This window comes from Ambystoma mexicanum, chromosome 13, assembly GCF_040938575.1.
Source record: "Ambystoma mexicanum isolate Mex_15411 chromosome 13, UKY_AmexF1_1, whole genome shotgun sequence".
NCBI classification, from domain to species: domain Eukaryota; kingdom Metazoa; phylum Chordata; class Amphibia; order Caudata; family Ambystomatidae; genus Ambystoma; species Ambystoma mexicanum.
Genome location: NC_090938.1, coordinates 84192742 through 84213597, shown reverse-complemented (window position 1 = coordinate 84213597; position 20856 = coordinate 84192742). Strand labels below are relative to the sequence as shown.

At 46.1% G+C, this 20856-nt stretch overlaps 1 protein-coding gene across 1 annotated transcript in view; it reads left to right on the top strand.

The window, feature by feature from the left end:
- Positions 1-20856, top strand: part of ST7L (suppression of tumorigenicity 7 like) — a 427879-nt gene that overhangs the window by 92781 nt on the left and 314242 nt on the right. Inside the window, exons 3-4 of the mRNA XM_069633325.1 lie at positions 14889-15054; positions 15791-15845. Coding sequence (XP_069489426.1) covers positions 14889-15054; positions 15791-15845 — 221 coding nt within the window. The remainder of the gene's footprint in view (positions 1-14888; positions 15055-15790; positions 15846-20856) is intronic.

The following is a 20856-nucleotide window of genomic DNA, read 5'->3' as shown; positions in this document are numbered from 1 at the left end:
CCTGCGGCAGCGCTGGCGCCGCTATCCCAGGGTATTTATTACTGTTCACATCAGGTACGCAAGACCGTGCCACTACGTATCTGTTAGCAGTGGTCTAGATGTTTCCAAGATGGCCACCACCTGGAGAAAGGGGAAGGCTTATAGTTGAAGTGCGCCTGAGAACGGGTGCGTTGCAACCCTTGCTGCTACAGTCCATAGGTAGGACGCTTAAGAGACTTCTCTGTTTTTTCGCTCCTCCTCGCTACCGCTTCTGCGCAGCGATCCTTTGGTTTCTCTTCCTCAATTTTTCTGCCACCCGCCAGCTGGCGCTTGTGTTCTCTGGCGTCTGTCGTGCTCCTGTTTACCTCTACTCCTGTCGGCAGACTGTTTCCCAGTCCTGCCTTTACTCCGTTCCTGTTCCCTGCAGGAAGGTCACGTCCTTTGCGCTGCATTCTCGGTACGCACTCACTACAGAGGTCTGCCTGGTCTGTAGCTTTCCCATTGCCAGATGACCTCTAGCTCTCTCATCCCCGCTTCCAGTTGCTTCCTTGATTCTGGAGCTCATCTTACTACTTAGATACATGCTATCACTTACTTACCTTGCTGACTCACCTCAAATCAAGCCACTGTCCTTCATAAGCTTTGTTAATCCGTGTACTTCTGTACCTATTCACATCTACTGGAGATCCTTGGGGATTACTCTTTATGAGCATCCCCGAGCAGTCTGGCCTCTGGAGGAAACTATGCCAGTCAAGACTTCCTTCCGAGAGGGTTTTTGTGCTTTTCCCTCTACTACAGCGCATATCCTCCCAGACCTCCACGGCAATCTCCCTTGATAGGCCCTATCTCTACAAGGATCGTCTTAGGGACAAGGTCAAGGCCAAGAAGAAGGGCAAGACCTCACAAAGGGAAGACGGCTCGGCATCTTCAGGTGAGGATTTTGAGACCTACCTTATGCAAAACTAGAGTGCTCGTCGTCAGTGAGAGTGTCCAAAGTAATAGTCTGTCCTCAGTCTCAAACTACCATGATCTGTCCCTACCACTATTCAAAAAGGCTCAAAAGAAAAAGGTCCACGAGAATTACTCCCTTCTCCTGGACAGGCTTCTATAGCCTCAAACAGTCCCTCTTGGGATAGCTGCTGGCGATCTTCTAAATACATTCTGTAAGGGGACAGAAGTACATGTCTGACACAATGGTGGCATGGTGATTGGCAAATACTTTTTTTCAGGCATAAATATGAAGGAAGCCTAGCTCTCCCTAACTCGAAGAAGGGTTTCCCTGCTGTAAAAAACCTGAGGGTATTCTCACTCCTACTCCCCTTGGATCCTCGGCTCAGGTGACCAGGGAAAGGCTAACTCTCTTGGATCCTGACCCTTTGGGTGGAGAAGACGCTCTTGGATCCTGATCCTTTGGGTGGAGAAGCAAGGGAGGATCACCTGGGTAGAGGGTCCTTTGGGATTGAGAGTGGGGTACACACAGGCGAGACATGGTGTTCCCCCTTTTCCTGTTGAAGACCAACCTAACCCTTCCCTGATCCTCATGGGTTACTATAAAGCTGTTACCCTCATTTCCCCATATGCGACACTTGACGGTACTTGGACGAGGAAGAGGTGACTAAGAGTAGTGAACACTACGCCATTTCACCACTCTAGTATTGGGACGAAGAAGGTGCCTGCATAAGTGTTGTAAGAGTAAGGCATGTCCTCTTAATCAAAGTCAGACAGACCCAATTGAGAGAGCAAATCTTCAACCTGTCACTTGGTTGATAGTGTATGCAATGAGAGACCCAGACCACCAAAAGGAGTAACGGGGAGGCCTTTGTGGGAGAGACCAGCAGGGGCCCCTTGTTAGGAAGAGGCATCCGCGGTGGGACCAGAGAAGGAGCCGGGACATGGGCATATATTGCAGAGGACTTGCGGAACCCAAAGAAGTGGACCGTGTAATTTGTTACACTTGGGGAAGGGGAGCTGGAAGAAGCTCAGAACTTGGAGTTGAACACTTTTTTGTTTATTATTGACATCCCTAAACTGTTCAGCTTTAGTTATGAGGGCCACTATATGTTTTGGACACAGACAGACTTTTAAGTTGAACTCTACTGCGACTTTCCTTTTTATTCAGGTAGGGAAACTCCACCTTAGCATGGGGCAACATAGGCCTTCCACCATCCTGACATTTGATTTAAAAAAGTTTCTTATTTTTAACTTGTAAGTCTGCTGTCTGTGTCTTGCTTCAGGATGCCTTCACACTGCCTCTACTAAAGAACTAAGGAATCTGTATTTGTCAGAATGCAAAGTAAATAAGAGTCCACTGTTGTGTCAAAATGCCTACTTCTATCCCTCACATTATTAAATAATTAGGAAAAGGTATTGGATCTGAATAACTCCCTTCATCTGGACAGTGAGCCACAGTTCCAATTTCAGGGGGAATGCTTCCTGTGAGAATGATGCCCTTCTTCCAGCTTGTGGTGCTGTAAAGTTTCATTTCCAATTCCAAAGAAAATGTTCCAACTCAAACATAATTCCTTATTGACCTAGTTTTTCCTCACTATTGGGTCCCTGGAGAATGCCTCACTTCTCCAGATATTGGTTCTCAGTGTCTCCACAGTGCCACAGGATGACTCCCTTCCCTGGGCCTTCTTTTGATTGGCGGAATAATACGCAATATTCCTTGGCTTCACGGGGTCAGGCCCCAGGAGGTATTGCCTCCTCATCATGTGTCTTGGCTTCACCGTTCACAAAAGCTGGGAGGAATGACAACCTTCCCCAAGCCCTTCTCAGACTTTAGTATGCAGTTCACACTGCCAGCAGTAATGCCTGCCTTCCCCTTGCTTGGTTTGCACTTCAAAAGTTCACAGTTCATATGAGCTCCCAATCGTAAGGGTGCAGGTCTCAGACCCGTGTAATCCTCTTTTCATTTTGCAGTAGGCCTGGTTTACTATCCTCTGACTATGAAGATGACTTGGGTTTCTCTTTATAAAAGGGTGCATGTCCATGATGGGTGTTTGGACACTTGTCAGCCCTTCAGAAGGTCCACCAACTGTCCCAGGTACCTCGGGGGGTTTTGCTGGTGTTTTGCAGTCAGTTGCAGGCTTTCCTCTGTGTCCTTTCATGTCTCTCGTGCCCCCTGCTGCTTTCCAGTGTGCTGCGCGAGCTCTGCAGTGTTTGGTTCCTTGTGGGCTGCGCGTCTCCTGTCAGCCGATCTTTCCAGCTGCTTCTCAGGCCTGGACGCCTGCTTCTCCACGGCTCCGGTCAGTCTCATCAGCAGACCGGATAGGGGCAGCTCTGCCTGCAGGGCAGTGTCCACAGCAGCCACCTTCTCTGTTCTCAGCTCCGGTCTGTTTCGCGTCTTGCGGTTCCTCCAGGGAGGGCTTCTCTCTCCTTCCTGGTTTCCCCTCTTCAGTTTTGAATGGGCTCTGCCCATTCAGGTTTCGAGAAAGACTAGACTGTTCATTCACGTTCTCATGAGTGCTCTCTATGCGTCTGCACTTCTTCCTCATCCCAATACTGATCTTGAGGTCTTCCAGTGAGTCAATTGGTCTCTGCCTCGCCTCAGTACTTAACATGTACATTCACACTCTTCTCCGTCCCAGTACTTCCTATATTTTGAACTCTTAAGTGTTGGTGGAAGAGGGTAGAAAGGAGTGTTAGGTGGGCTATGCATATACCATGTTCTCCCCAGGTCATCTCTAATTCTATAAGGGGCTTCCACACACAGGGGATTTTCGGGTAGCGATCGCACCTCTCTGGCCTCATGGGAAGGTGCTCCCCTAGGGGAGAAGTGACAACATCCAGGGATTTGTTACAGTTCCTTTTTAGTTCTTCAAAAGGGCTTTAGTCCCTCCTGGGCTTCCCCTGCTCTACTGTTGGTACAGTTCCTTGTTCCGATAACCAGATACTCTGGGCTTTCCTTTTCTTCAAGTCTAGCAATATCTCTGTTTAATAACTTGGGTATGCCTGAGGCCCTCCCCAGGCCTGTTTATTAAGATCCACCAATAGTCCTTCTGTTATACATAGACGATTGGCCCCTTTCCACTCCTTTCTTTCCAACTTTCTTTTTGCTTTATGCAAATCTCTTCACTAGCTTGCCAACCTTCACAATACTGGGAGGAGTAGGATTGGTCCCTTGGTACTCATTAGATTTCCAACATGAACTTATACTGGGACAGCTATGATTGATCCCTGGGTACTATTCATTAGCTTTCCACCACTTTCCCTGCCTTGTTCTCCCGCTGCTCCCGTTAACTCTCTTGTACCGGGCTGGCGTTGCTGCTTCTCGCGGGGGCAGACTTTGTCTGACTGACACAACCTGGGTGGGTTTCCTTTCCTTACTCTTTCAGCTGGTGGCTACGCAGAGCCCTCCCACCCCCTAGTATTGCCTGAGCATTGTTAGAGGACCACACGTCCAACTTCTCTGGGTCACACACCGCCTCTAGGTCTTCTTCCGGCACCCAAGTCGAGCTCCAGTCTCCTCTGTGCTTCTGTCTTCTCCAGGTTCCGGGCGTCGATCTGACAACCGACCGCTCCGCGTCCTGCTTTCCTCGCCTCAATTAAAATTCCCAGGCTCCGAACAGGAGAACATCATTCATTGGTCCTTTCTTGGTTTTTATGGGGAAGCGTTGGGTCCTCCCCAGCGTAGACAGTCTTTTGTTTCTTTCCTGGGCAAATTTGTTATGCCTCGTTTTATCTCCTTTGTTTGTGTGGTTTCCTGCCAACCACTGATTACTCTTCATGGCTCTGTTAATATTCTTGTCAGCATGACTGGTAGTTGAAGATTGTTTATTGATGATATTGCAGAAGCAAATAGTGACTCGTTAAGAGTGAAGTTTTTTGTTTTTAATGTTCTGGCTAATTCCTTGTGCGCGGATATACAGAGTTTCTGGACGGAACGAGAGTCCCTATCCCCAAGAAGGCAGTCTCTCCCTGTGAGGATCTGTTTTCTGCCATCCCTAGGGGGCATGTTGGGGCTCACCTACCTAGCTTCACAGGGCGGGTCTCCCTCTGGGGAGAAATGACGAGATCCCATGAATTGTCGCAGGGAATACAAAAGTATCCCCATTGCAATGCATTGTAAGGTGCTATATTTTATGTTACAAAGTTACAAAAATGTAAACGATGAAAAGGTGACAGTTTCCCAGTACTGATGTTCTCAAGGACTCGTCACTTTCCCCATAGCAAAAGGCATTGGAGTGAAGCTGAATGCTTTACTTCCCTCTAAAAAGTAAGAGCTGGTTCAAAAACAAAGCAAGACAATTTGATGCTATAGAAACTATGGAGGGAAAGTTGGCAAAAGATAAATCGTTCCTAATACTCAACATTGTGGATACTCTGTTGGATGTTCCATCAGTTTCCCCCCAGCTCTCCTGGACACTGTGAGAGGTCAGAAATCTGAGACGGACAACTTGGTAAAGGTTTTACATAAGATGTAATTTTATTAACTGAAAAGGGTTTGACAAACACTTCACTATAGCTAACCTAAAGAGGATTTCCCTGCCTATTAAAATAAACTAAAGGAAACACTAACAAAAGGAATCTGTCCCTTTCACTTGTACATACAACAAGCGCATTAAGGGAATGTATGGCAACTCAAAAATAAGTTGTTGTCCTTGTAACTTGGGTGAAATCCCCTCCCCCAGATTTAAATCCTGATTTTCAGTCAACAGTTCAAAAAAGTTCAGTTTCAAAATCAAATCCTGATTATAAAGTTCTTTTTGCTTCAAATGACTTACACTTTAACCTTCAAGTAACAGTTTAACTAGATGACAAGTCTTTATCGCCACACTTGTAGCAAAGATTTCAACACATCATCTTCTTGGGAAACAAAACACTTCCACAATACATCTGTCAACAACAGTGTTTTGTCAGGATGATTCCACAACAGTTCACAAACGAACTTGGTGGTCTTGCCAAGTGGTCGTCTTCTTAGCCTTTTACCACAACACAGTACTTCAATGACTTCTTCCTGGTCCACTAACCTGCCAGGACTACCACTACAAAGTCCCTGCCCTGATATGTTCACCTGCCAGGACTATGAGCTCCTAACACTACTACAATTTCTTCTGTGGCAACGTTTACTTCAGTTTGTTAAAGTCCTTTGACTTTAAACATCAGTATTGACTTCTTCTTCTGGGAAGACATGATACACATTGGTGCTGTTTGTTCCACTCTTGTGATTGCCACATGCAATGGCATGTTATGCTCCTTTCATCAGGAGCGCTGCTTTCCTGCCACTCTTGTTTTCTCACTCTTACATCAACCAAATGCTGATAATCGCCCTTCTTTGGCTTAGACAATGCGTGTTTAGGTTTTTACAACTATTGCCTCTTTCCCACTCTGAAAATCAGGGTTATAATTTCCCTGCTTCTGAACTGCCCTCTCTGGTCTTTGGCAATGATGGTTCTAGTTAACTTCTTTTAGTATTGCCCTCCGTTGGCTTTGGCAATTACTTTATTTACAGTTTTTTGTTAGGCCTGTATACAATAAGAAAATACTGTTTCAAAGCGCCCACAGGGCAGGGAAGGAGTGAAGGTGAGAAATGCATTACAAAACAATATTTAAGAGCAGAGGGGGAAGAGGGAGAGGGTTGAACCTAGTAGGCCTTAAGAGTATTCAGAACGTGCAAGTGCATAAAGGTGAAGGAAGAGGGGGTAAGTGCTGGAGAGCCCAAGCTCGTGTGTGAGCCGTAGACTAAGTGCTTGGAATGTTGAGTGCTATATGGCCTGGTGTAAGTGTGAGCCTCCGGAGCGGAGGGTGTTCAGATGCAAAGTGCTGTGGATGAACAGCAGCTGGGAAGAATTGTTGTGAGGTCAAGGCCCTGGTGATGCATAAGGGCGAAGGACACTGAATCAGCAATTGTGTGATTAGCAGAGAAGAGAAGGAGGGAATGAGGAGAAAAAGAGGAAAGTCTTAAGGAGCTTCTGTAATTTGAGAAGATCCTGCTCAAGGCGAAGGAGAAGGGGGAGAAGGAGGCTATTCCAAAGGAGGGAGACCGCAGAGGAAAGTGACCGACCTCCTGCCCTCTGTTTAGCAAAGCGCTTTACAAACAGAGTTTGTGCCAGAGGAGCAAAGTGGTCTAGAGGCAGAGTATTTAGTGAGATAAAGTTGAAGATGGTGTGGTCCCCGGGCCCAGACAGCCTTGTCGATGATGCAGAGGGATTTGAATTTAATCCATGCAGCAGCCGGGAGCCAGTGAAGACTTTGTAGAGCAGGAAAGATGTGGTCTCTGGGCTTAAGGCCAAGTATAAGTCTCGCTGCCCTATTCTAGGTAAGCTGAAGGGGTCACGAAGTGGAAGAAGGAAGATTCAGGAGGAGGCTGTTAAAGTCTAGAGAGAACCAGGTATTGAGTCACATTGAGCTTCTGAGGGAAAGTGAGAAAAGGTAAAATTCCTTTGATAAGGAAGAGCTGATAGTTGGACTTCTTGGCAATGTCCTGAGTGTGAGGGAGGAAGCGGAACGAAGAGTCGAAGAGGACTCCAAGGTTTCTGGCTTCAGTTGAAGGCACAGGGGGAGAGCCCAAGGAGGAAGGACGGAGTGAGGGGAAAGAGGAGGGTGCAGGGGTCCCAAAGGGAAGGATCTCAGTTTTACAGGCGTTGAAGCAGAGATCATTGGAGGCACACCAGGACTGGATGACAGATGGGGATGATGGAGGGTGCAAGAGGGTCAGCAGGAAGTCTGAAGAAGAGCTGCGTTGTCTGCGTAACACTGGAGGTTGAAGGAGAAAGAGGAGATGAGGCATGCAAAATAATTTTGTAAATAAGTCGAAACATTAGGTGTGTATCTCGACTCAAATCTCACCATGAACAAACACATTCATTCTCTCGCCTCTACTGCCTACACAGCCAAGCTTATTGCTGAAGAATTTAACTAAAATGCAACTCTTGCAAAACAAAGCACTAAGAGCAGTGCTTGGATTAAATAAAAAGGACCACATCTCGCAGATTAGGAGAGAGGTGCACTGATTACCCTTACAAGCAAGAATACGACACAAAACTCTCACCATCACACATAAATGCATCTCCCAAGAGGGTCCAACCTACCACAATCAATGCCTCTCCCGCAAAACTTCAACCAGGCCACTAAGATCCAGATCCAGCTCCAGCTCTAGCAATTACTTACTCACCCCCAATTTAAGAATATCTGGGCCGGGGGAGCTAGCTTTCTAGTAGCTGCGCCAAGAATCTGGAACGCGCTTCCACTGAACATAAGCAATGAACCGTCCCACCCCGTGGCTATTCAACTCATTTTTGTTCGATCTCAAGTAATCTCGAAGGCTCCTGGACACCTCTGTGCTATAAACAAATGTAAAACTGTATAAACTGTTGTATAGTAACATGTAACATGTCTATTCGCCCTAAGTAACCAGATAAGCTGTATGATGATCTTGTAACCTACGCTGTGATATGTGTTTGGGTGTATAGTGAAATGCTATAAAGAAATAAATGCAAGGAGAGCAAGGTAGATGTTAAAGAGCCAGGGAGAGAGTATAGGGCGCTGCGGGACACCACAGGTGGAGATGGAAGTAGGAGAGGAGAAGGGCCCCAGTATGACTTGGGAAGAGCGGTTAGTGAGGGAAGAGGACAGCCAGTCCAGTACCCATTCCGAGATACCAAGCATATTGTGTGTCTGTATTGCATTTGGTATAGGCGGCAGGCCAGTTTGTCAAAGGATGAGCCCGAGGCTAGCCACTTCCGTTCAGCTGCCCTGCACTTGCAAGTTCACTGTCATACCAATTGTTACGCTTTGAGGCAGGTTTCAGGACGGTCCTCATGACTTTGACCTTGAATATAATTATAATCTTTTGTCTGTTTACAAAGTTGTTATTCTGTCACATTAGCTTCTTTATATCAGTTTGGTATTCAAAAGTATCATTTATGGCCAGCCAGCAACTAAGGAGGTATGGGGGGTTAACCAATGAAGGTGAACTCACTGGTAGCTGCATATGCATCCGCTCGCGCCGCTGCCACACTGCTTTCTGTTTCCTTCGCCTCCTTCTGCTCCGCGAACTGCTTCGTTTAACTTCCCGCGGCCCACGCCGGTCAGAAAAGGAATGTTCCTTGCTCCAGAGACAGTCTGGTGCTCGCTTGCCACCAGCGCTCGACTTACAACGGGGAAAGTGTTTCACATTAAGCAGCGGAAACACTGCATACAGGGTCATTAACGGTATAGATCCTCTAGAAACCGGCATCCGCTCTGAAAATAGCGGTGGCCCCGGCATCTCTGCTTCTCCTTCTTCTTCTGCTGCCACTGTAAAGTGGAGTCACAGCAATTACTCCACCTTCTACTTCTCGAAATGGCCTGCACCTGCGGGTGGTCTTTTAGTCGTCCTGCTCAGGTGTGGGTAATTGGAATCACTAGACTTCACCTTGCAGTCCAGTGCCTCCTGAATCCCTCTTCTTTGTCCCAGTAGTTTGGCATTGTGGGACTTGAAGTCCCCAATGTTCAGAATAATTCTTTTTAGTCGGAATATTGTCTTTACTATTACTCACTTCATCCTTATTAATTAAGCCTTCAAAATGAGTTTTAAAAGAACTTGATTATTGTTTTGGATTTACAAGAGTGTTGGCTTTATAAGAACTTAAGAGGTTAATGTTTTGCCGTCCGCATTTATCAATTCCCTGGGGGATTGCAAGAGTTTTCACTATTATAAAATGAGGGCAACTTTGTAAAGTTGAGTCTTCCTCTTGATACGTGATTAAGTTTCCTTTGTTGATTATGACAGTGTTCATAACCACCAAGATGGATGGCTCTGGGAAAGAAAACCTCACTCTGGCAACAAGCCATTACATATTCGGGCATTACACAAATCTCTCCCTCCGAGGATTTATTTATTTATTCGCATTTGTTGAGCGCACAGCAGACCGAAGACATCTTGGCGCTAGTTACAGTGTGCTTATACTTAGTTACATACAGTTAATGTCCGTACGGTTACATTGGACGAAATATACTTTTTTTACAGATATGCGAAGAGAGATGCATCAGCTCTGAGGTCAGTAGGTAGGGAATTCCAGAGTTTGGGTGTGAGGAAGGGGGAAGCCTACGCCTCCTGACTTGGTTCTATTGATGTGAGGTATTGCTAGTTGATTTGTGTATTGTGCTCTTCTTGGTCTCGTGGATTGATGTCTACCTATCGTGTCAGATAAATAAGATGGAGCTGTGAGGTTGATGTATTTATGGGTGGTTGTGAGAATTTTGAAGGAGATATGGTCTTTGACTGGGAGCCAGTGAGCTGCCTTTCTGGCTTGTGTGATGTGTTCTCTTTTTGGTATGCTGAGGGCTGCTCTGAGAGCAGCCTAGATACGTTTTTTTTGGAGGTGCCGGCTAGGAGCGCATTACAATAGTCTAGTTGGGCTCTTCTAGTTGCTCGGGCGATGGAGAGGTAGTTATCCTTGGTTAGGAATGGTTTTATTGCGTTAATGAGTTTAGTACTCAGTGCTGAGGCCGAGACTATGTCGCTGACTTGTTTGTCCATAGACAGCGTGGCGTCTATGTGAACCCCAGTGTTTTGACTGAGGATAGGACTGGGATGATACAGTTGTCTATGTTGAAATTGATGTACAGTGGGTTGAGGTTGGAGAGGGTGGATTTTTGTCCTAGAATGAGGATTTCGGTCTTGTCCCCATTCAAGCAGAAGCCGTTGGTAGCCATCCATGCTTGTATGGTAGTGTAGATTTGCTGTAGGGTAGAGGCGTCTTGGTGATAATTCCCTGTCCGGGGGAGGAGAACCTGCGTGTCGTCAGCGTAGTTTGTGTAGGTGATCCCCAGCGCGTCTAGTTTATCAAATAGTGGCTTGGTAAAAAGATTATAGAACGTGGGGGCAGTACAGGGGCCTTGTGGCATACCACAGTGGATGATGGAGGGTGCTGCATGTGCTGTGTTGGAGAACACTTTCATTGCTCTACCCTCTAAGAATGATGTTACCCAGGATGCTGCGTCATTTGAGAAGTGTGCCGCGTGTGTCAGGTGACTGGTAAGAGTAGTGTGGTCTACCAGATCAAACGCAGCTGAAAGGTCAAGGAGAAGGAGGAGAGCGGGCTTGCCTTTGCTAGGATGTTGGTAATTTCGTTTTTTAAGTCTAGAGGGCGGTTTCAGTTCTGTGTCCCTTGCGGAACCCAGATTGTCTTTTTCCAAGGATTGTGTTAGATTCAAGGGATAGTTGAATCTCTTTGTGGGCGGCCTTGTCAAGTTTTTTCAGGAGGAATGGGACTGCGGTTATGGGTCGGTAGTTGTTAGGGTTAGCAAGGTCTAGCGTCGGTTTTTTTAAGAGAGGGCATACCCAGGCCTCTTTAAGGCTGTCGGGACTATGCCCGTTTTGAAGGATGCATTGATGAAGGCTGTGAGAAGAGGGGCGAGTGGTTCTGCGCAATCTTTGATGATTTTAGGGGGGCATACATCACCCTTGCATTGTGAGGGTTTGAGGTGTCTGAGGATGTCAGTAACCTCAGCGGAAGACGCAGCGTCTGTTACATCCCGCTGTGCACATCTTTCCATAAGACGGGCTTGTTAATCAAAAGACACACCCAAACCTGTTTCCCTTCCTTATGGTGTGCAGCGTTTCATTCCCCCGTTCCTTTCACAATGGAGACTGCGGCAGGGAATCTAACAAACTACGACTCCCATGATGCTCCACTGCACTATAATGTGCCCTGCTCCTCCAATCACCGTGCTCTGACGTCTTGCTTTCGGTTTTGGTAAAAGCAGCGTTTTCATTCAGCTTGCCGCTTCTGATTGAAGTTGCTTTCACCTTTTAAGTTACGTCTTCATCATTCCTTGGATCTCTTGATTTCCTGACCTTTGCCTGCCTAACGGGCCGTCTTGTTTGCTGCCCTGTACCTTACTGCCAGGTTAGTGTACCAGGACCTTTATCTTGCCTTCACGGACTGCCTTGCACCACGAGTTTGTACCTCTGCCGCCCGCCCGTTAACAGGACCCCTTTCCTGCCTTCTTTGATTGATTTGCCTAACGTTTTGTCCCGGCTATTGTCAGCCCGTAAAAAGGAAAGTGCCCGTGTATTTTCGGATTTCTCTCTCCTCTGCAAGCTTTGGCTCTGATCCCTGCACACGATTACTGCAGCTGCCTGCAGGCCTTCTATCCCATCACAACAGCATTTTGTTACTACACTGGTCCCTGCCACCTAGCCCCGAACAGCACACCTAACAGTGTCTCAAACTACCTTTGTGGAAATTACCATCTGGGAAATTACCATCTGGGAATTCATTGACATTACTATCACTTCTGAACTATAGGAAATAGGGATTGCCTTTACCTATCTTCAACAAAGTGCACCGGTGGACGCTGCGCAGAGTGTGCACCAACCCGGACCGAGTGCGCTCCACGTGCCGTTCGGGTTAGAACCCTCACTAACCTTCCCGTTTATTATTTTATACTGCCGTTTTTGTTCACCTTGGATTAATCCCAATACTACTAGTGGTAAGGAGTGTTTCTTTTCTCTTCCGATCCATTGTTATAGTTCCCTGAACCGTCCTGACAGTGATATTTGTTTTTAGGTAGGAATATCTGTGCCTCGGTAGCAAGATAGAAAAATCAGGTATAACCCATAGCAGTTTGACTATTCATATCTGTATAACTGTCACATAAAACTCATCTCTTCTTTATTTTTACAGCTGGTATTTCGTGGCGGTGTGTTCTCCCCACTCGTTTGAGTGATCAGGCTCTTTGTACTGTTTACCCAGTAGAGAGTCATATCAATTTAAAGAGCTATACCCTCACAGAGAGGAGGCTCGGTTGCAGGCCCCATCTGAGCTCCTTCAATCAAAACCCTGTGAATACCAGTCCTGGTCACCTACCTATCCAAATCCTAGTTGGTGACTAACAGTCTCTTCCAACATAGTTCTCTTGTTCCCTTGGGGTCCTTCTGCTCCTAGGTGATCCTTCCGGCTAGTAGCACCCCCAGGGTTAGGATCGGGTAGCTGCTGCCTTCCCCTGGCCACATGTGAGGAGACTTTAGGTGGGGTCTTTGTGAGGACTCTGCAGGATGTATCACATTACCGCCTCTCCATAGACCCTATGTTAGTTCCCCTGTGAGCTCCCTTTCCCATCATCTTGGCATCCTTTCTTATTTTAAAAATGTAGAAAAAGCTCATAACCCTTTTTTCTACTAAAAATAGAAACCATCAGCACCCCAGATGCTCTGCGGGGTGTAAAGTTTACACGTGTTTTCCCTGCCGTGAAAATGCACGTTTGCATTTAAACATCCGGTTTTTATTGCAGTCGTTTTCGTCATCTTTTTAAATAGTTTTTATGGAAGGTGACCGCCAACCCTACCCATCTAACCACCCCCAGTCCCCCCTAAAACCCAACATATATGTTTAAAAAAACTAAATAAATTGAAACTGACCGTGGTCGAAACTGCATGTTTAAAATGCAAACGTGCTGTTTCACAGTGGTGAAAACATGGCATGTGGGGTAGAAATAGTGACAATGCTGGGGTTTGTGGTATACCAGTCTGAAAGGCCCCTCTGTTCACTCAGCTCATCTAGTACGGCTCGGTTGCATGTGGCAACTTCACTGGAAGAAAAAAAAACGATGCTCTAAAAATACAGTGAAAAAAAAAATATTGTTAAAAACCATTGTTCCTCCTAGCATGGAAAAGCAGTGAAATCCTGCCCTGCAACGAGTGCAATGTCTGCCCCAATGTGAAAATGACGCTAAAAGTGGCCCCGCGTTATCCCCCGATGTGCTCTGTTAACCCAAATATGAAGGGACGCTTTCAAGTGGTGTGAATGCCAGACCGCTTACGCATAATATGGACCTTTCTCCATCTCTCGCCAACATCTCTAGGTTGGATTCAAATCAGGGCAACGCACCTGTTCCTCCTTAACCCCATTTTCTAGACACCCTCTCCCGTTACCACTGTCCTTCCAGACAAGAACCCTCTTGCCCCCCGACAGATATAGCACAGGGATGATGTAATTTACTGATGATGGGGAAACGTATTTTATTGACAGCTTTTTTTCCACTGGTGTTTTTTGCCCCGATTAGGTCACTGGTACCAGCTCGTATGACTTCGAAATCATGCCCTTATTGCCCCACTCCTCTGTGTCTTATATGATTCCAGTGTAGTGCTTGGAAGGCTGACCTACAAGCCATTTAATTTCTTCAGCTCTAATATATTTGTGAAATATTTAATAAACCAGTTGAATATGATTTAAAATCTGCAGAATACATTTTTCCTGCCATTACTCTGTTAAAGAGGGTTACAAAACACTAAGCATAAAAAGTTGTGTGTTCTATGAGACCGGAAATAAATTCGGTTTAAAATGTTGAAAACACTGTTGGCCTAGTAGCCCTGTTCAATATGGTAATGGTTTAACTTAAAGCTCATGGAAAAGAACTGGGAGATCCCTAGGCAAGTAAAGCAAGGGCGGGGGACGGGGTCTCCTGTATGAATAAACACATTGCTTTGGATACTTATGGAAGATTTATTAAATTGTGTATTGTTCATGATAGTGCCAGAACAATCTTAAATAATAGCCCACGTGTGTATGGCACACACACAGTCGCTTGAAACACCCACTGATACGTGGAACAGTTCTTGCAAGGTTCTTGCCAATTGGCACTCCAGTCTTTTGTAATACTAATGTACTGGTTTTCAATAATTTGAAATACTCTGAAAATGTAATGCAAGAAAATACCTTGTAAAAAGCACTCGGAAGTGAAACAAAAACCTTGCGTTCTTTTAATGTCTACTGTATCAATAAATTGCTTTGGATGTATATATGGAAGATCTTGAAATTGTATATTGTTCATGATATGCAGGAACATTTCTCATATGAATCTGTTTGTGCCTCAGGACCTGAAAGTTGAGGACAGCAACCTTTTTGAAAAATGGAACTTTAACATAAGGTCTGTTTTGTGCAGAATTGTATCCAACCCTGCTCACTCTCCTCTTCCAGATTTTTGAGTGGTGGTACTTCCGAAAGTATGGAGCGTCCTTCATCGAGCAGGTGTCGGTGAGCCATTTGCGACCTTTGATAGGAGGAGCTGAGAACATCCCACCCTCCTCAACGTTTGCGTCCAGCAGCGGCGGCGAAGCGGAAGCGAGCAGACAGAACCTGTCAGGTGACGATGAATACTTCTGTGGCGTGCAGTTTCCTCCTGACCCTACTCGCCACAATGCAGGATTTGCTGTTGAGAAAAGCGAGGGGCAAGTGGGGGGCCTGTCATGCCGTCATATGTAGCCGGGCTTGCAGGACGTGTGCGTCAGTCGCTATGTCGGAGTTACTCCTGAATTAGAAAGGAGAAGCCATTGTCATGCAAGGACGTTTTTTTCCAGGCCCTCTTAGGTCACACACTGTGACCAGGCTGCTTTGCCCTGACTCAGCTGGCTTCTCAAAGCCTAGTGCATATGTACTCGTTCGCCCCAAGCTTGCAAATGCAGATGTATATCTCAGTCTGCTGCCTAATAAGCGCACATCCCTCTTGGTGCACTTCAGTTAGTTGCAGAAGGCAACTGGATCCGGCAGAGGCGCTTTTAGGGAAGTCGACTGTAAGCAGAAATCGAGAGTAGGTGAAGGTTTGTAGACTCAATAAGCAGATTTAGTGCGCTCCTCCTGGCTTGCTTTCTATCTTTGGGAAGGCCCTGCTGCAGTCGGTGTTCTTTCCACAGCACCTGGGGGGGTATGTGCCCAAACTGTATCAAATGCAAAGAAAAGAGCCAGTTTATGCAGAGCAGGAGTGGCCGCGTATCCAACATTAGTCGGTTTCACACACCAGGGAGTAGCGCAGTGGCCCAGCGTCTGCAGAGTGCATCTTGGAGCTTCCGGTCAGTGAACATGTTTATTTTTCCTCCCTCTAGAGTGCAAGGTGTGGCGAAACCCTCTCAATCTGTTCCGGGGATCTGAATACAACAGGTAATTAACATGGTCTCAAAAATGGGCTGTGCTTCTTATTTGCTACCCTCAAGTCTTCAGATCCAGAGATGATCCAGGCACCAGTTTCACCAGATGCTGGGTTTGGGCAACTCTGTGTATGAACAGTGGATGGAAAATGAAATCCCAATGGGAACCACACATTCCAATATGCAAGCTGCCAGTTGCACGGAATAATGCTCTTTTTTACGGTTGAATTATAATATTGTTTGACTGATTACAAATGTCATTCTGCAATTTTATAATCACTCCTCATCTCTATTTAGTCCATTAGCCTGTATGATTTGATTCCCTTCCACACAGCTTTCGCATTCTTTTAGACCAGAAGTTGGCATAAACAACAATTCCCTTTTGTGTTTTTAATTTTATGGACACACGCATGCTTTTGAATGATTGAAAAACACATGGGACAGAGTCGCGGAAAGACTCCCCTGCAATGCTTCCTTTTCATACCTTGTTATAATCCATATAAGCATCTTATACCTGCCTCTGTTCCATAACCAATCCTTTTACTATAAATAGTGAGCCAAGCGTCTCTTCCCGTTTCTGTGATAATACATTTCATATCAGAAATACATTGTCATGTGCCCCAGTGTATCTGATCAACTCCATAAAAGGACAAAACAAAAGGGGTCTTTCTTTGGTCATTTCCTTTAATGGCGGTCTTCGCATAGTCCACTTCTATGGATGGCTACTCGATGGCACTAGGACACGTGTGGTCTTTCAATTCTACACTCGCTTGGCATGTGCATGTTGCTTTCTTTGTGCATTTTGAAAACTCCCCACAATGATGTTGATAAGCACTTCCATTAGAAGGATGTCACCAAGACCACGTTGACCGTATGACGATGGTGAAGCACGCATGTGGTCACAGCATTTATTTAAAACTATCTGTCCCCCGCCACGTATTGCTGTGACTCAGTCTGGTTAAATGGAACAGAAAGAAAAGGGCGCAAAACAACCCCCCCTCCTCACCCCCTTCCGCCATAATCCAGGAGTCAGGTATATAGTCTATCCCCCTCTCATTGGTGCCAGTGGCGGAGGCAGAGAGTGCAGTTCCATTCCCGCCATGCTTGTAGTCTGAGTTTTGTGCCCCTGCTTATCCGTCTTCATGGGTCAGAGTTTGCATTGTGCTACCTCACCTGCTGGAGGATACACACCGCATGGAATGATGCTTAGCTCAGTTAGTGTTCCGCAGCCCTCTGCCATGAGCATTATAGCTCTTGGCAGTTGCTGCACCCATCAGCCAAATTAATACCTTCTTAATTGAGATGTGCGCGATCGGCGTGCTCGCAACCGTGCATCCTCAAGTCTGGTTGCATGTCGCTCTGCTGCTTCCTCGGCAGTATTTGAGCCATTCTAAATCGGAAACATTGACATGGAATCGTAAAATATTTAGTATAGCGTGTGTTGCTTTTACATCCAACAGATGGCGCTGTTTTTCCCAAAAAAACATGTTTTTCCCTGTCGCAGGTGTGACATCTATGTATAGTAGGTATATAAGAACATGCGCCTATTCGAATGCAACGTTGTCAAAATTTCAAAGCAATCAGTGAAGAACTTTCTGAGATTTAAGATTTTGAACAAACATTTACATTTTTATTTATATAGATTTGTATATACTGCACTGCATGCCCATGGGCCACAGAGCGTGCACACATAGAAGACAAACGGAGCAAAGCATAGCGTAAGGGCATTAGTCTGAAGGTCGGAGAACAAGAAGCATCAAGTCATACCAAATTAATCAGGCAGTAGGTTGAAAAGCAGTGTTTTCAGGTTTTTCTTAAACACTACCGTTGTCAGTATGGCTCTAAGACAATACGGCAATAGATTCTAAGCACTGGGGCTCTGAGCATTGAACCTATGCCCACCCGCTATAGCAAGTTTAAATCTGAGTTGAACTAGCTTCAGCTGGTTCTGGTACCTGAGACAACGTACCAGAGCATAGGGTTGGAGACAGGAGGCAAGGTATTTGGGAGCCAGATTAGTGAAACATTTGTGCGTTAGGGTAAGGATTTTGTGTGATATTCTTTGTTTCACTGGCAACCAATGCAGCTCCCGCCTAGTTGCAGTGATATGTGCTCGTCTTGACGGACCAAGAATGGCACGGACTGCTCCATTCTGCACCACCTGAAGGGAGGAGATAAAGAGTCTGCGAGCAGCCACTCAGGAGACTGTTGCAATGGTCCAATTGAGAATTAATGAGAACGGTATAGAGTGTTGCTAGGTTTTCAGGGGATAGAAAAGGTCGGATATTGCGAAGACTTTTATTAATCAGGCCACAGGAGGATCTGATTTGAGCGACCTGTTGATTCATGGAAAGCTCAGCGTCTAAGACCACACCCAGAGGCTCGACCTTCTTCGCCACAGGATTTGTGGTGGGTAAAATGAGAAAGCTCTTATATTCAGGGGAGAGTGATTTCAATTTAGAGCTAGAGGTGACAATCATGAGCTCGGTCTTCTTGTCGTTCAGGTCAAGAGAATTAGAAGCCATCCTAGCATGGATTGAGGAATTGATAGAGTTGAGATATGTCAAGTCATCGGCATAAGTACATGAACATTTTATGACAACCTGGGTGTCATCGGCATAGTTCGTGTACTGGACACTCAGTCTGTCAAGAAGTCTCAGAAAAGGAATGATATAAATGTTGAACAGCATCACTGAGAGCTGTTCTTCTTGGGCTGTGCAAGGAATTTGAAGGCACTCGCTTCTTGCCCCAAAATATCCTTCCCCCCCCTGTCAGGGAACGGCCATCAGTTTTGGATTCTGACCTTGGGGGTGGATATGCGAGGGAGGATCACTTGTGAGACTTGGGGAGTGGGGATGAGGCACCCTTGGGTGAGACACGGAATCCCCCATTTCCCTTTCATAAGGAGTCAAATGTCCCACAGGCGTTTATGGGATACTACAAATCCCTCCCGTACTGTGTTAGAAAACCATCTTACAATGCATACCAATATGGTGCTGAGATGAGGAAGAGACCACATAAGAACATACATGCATCCTTTATTAACTCAGACATGCACAACACCACTCTGGTACTGGGACGAGGAAGAGGGATGCCGAGTACCAAGACCGTTGTGAAATCAATGTGAATGGCCTGCATCTGAAGCAAAAGGAGCAGTATAAATAGCCCGCTCTGGTGAGGCTAATTAAAAGGAGAAAGAGATTGCTTGTGGAATGCTTGCAGACGGAGAAGCCAGAGTTGAAGGCAGGGGGATGCGTGTCCGAAGGTGCTGCAGAGTTGTTACAGCGGAAACAGATTGTGGCAGGCGATGTCCGAAGGTCTCCGGTGGCAGGGTCAGGCTGCCGACCTCCGGGAGTCAAAAGGACTCCCTCCCCGGTAGCCTGAGGTGACGCAGACCCTGGAAGAGGGGCTTGCCGAACCCGGAACTTCAGCAGCAGCTACGAAGTACAGACCAAAGTGAAGAAGGGCACACAAAGGTAGCGTACCTGGCGAGTCAAGTGGAGCTGAATGACTCTGGGATGCTGTGGTGTGAGCTGCATTGTTTGAATGCAGGTCGGAGCGCTCGCGAGTCAGCGGAGGCCATGGGATTGCCGGCAGCAATGTTAATCACAGATGTTTAATGACTACGGTAATGTGAAGGCTGGTGAACGGAGTGGTATGTGAAAACTGTAGTGAAATTGTGAAGGCCGCAAAGGGCCAGAAAAGCAGTAAACTTTAAACGGAATGAGAAGCCAGTGAGCAGGGTGCAAATTACTAGCAGGAGTGTGTACTGGGGATTTGCGGTCACTTTAATTTTTATATGAATGAACTGAAGGTTTGAATACCCAACCAAAGGAAAGTAATACTGAGTGTTGAAAAGGACTGCAGGAATATAAGCCCAATACCACTGTTGAGCTGAAGCAGTGTTGGTGTAACTGTGGAAAAGAAGCCAATCTGGTGTGTCGGTTGCATGACCTGTAATGGGTGGACCATGTGGTCTGACAACTGCGCCTAGATCGAGACACCCCCCTAAAGAGAAGCCACTTGACTCATAAGTTCATGGTTCAATATCAAGAGAAGCTGGTACATTTTGAACTTAGAGTTGAACTTTATGATCTTGATGAAAGAGCCAAAAAGTCTGAAAGCTTGGAAGAGTTCTGAGGAATTGTATTTTGAGACTTGAAAGCTTGGGGAAGGGAATGCCTTGTAATTGAAAGTAAACTATTGTGAATCCTGGAGAAGGGGGCGGGAACTCCTTTCTGACCAAGAGCTGGAAGAAGCTCTGAACTCTTTGGTTTGCGAACACTTCAATTTGATGCTGACATCCATAGATGTGAGGGTAAGTATATGTTTTGGGCACAGACCGACATTTACTTTGGACTTCCTGACACAGACTATCCTCCTTTTCAGGCTCTAGGAATGGAACCTGCCAGTGCTAAGCTCCAATTATGTTGGGATTACGATTTTAGGCAAGATCACAGGAGCGGTTTTGGGGTTTAGCCTAAGCCCCAGTTTGGTAAATTAGAAAAACAGGTTTGTTGCTCCCGGCTATCTTGCTTGTAGTTTGTGAAATGATTATTTCTGACACCTTGGTTAATATGAATTAATTCGTTTATTGTTCGTTGTTTTTCTGGGTGATTTTTTCTTTTAAATACATGTTTATGAAAAACACTCTTTGGAACTTGACGAGCAAGTTAGGTCAGCCGACACGTGTTTCGACCTTACGGTCGTTCTCAAGGCCAGTTGCGGTTTGCTGTGTGCCCAAAGTGGGGTTCTGTAATATAAACTGTCCTTTACGGCAGTCCTGGCTCCTGTTGGGCCCTCTATGTTCTGTCTGGCGTCGTAGGCGGTGCTCCTGGCCTTGAGAACGACCGTAAACACCCAGAAAAACAACTAACAATAAACGAATTAATTCATATTAACCAAGGTGTCAGAAATAATCATTTCACAAACTACAAGCAAGATAGCCGGGAGCAACAAACCTGCTTTTCTATCCTCCTTTTCAGTTAGGTAGGGAAATCCCACCTTAGCATAGGGCAAGATAG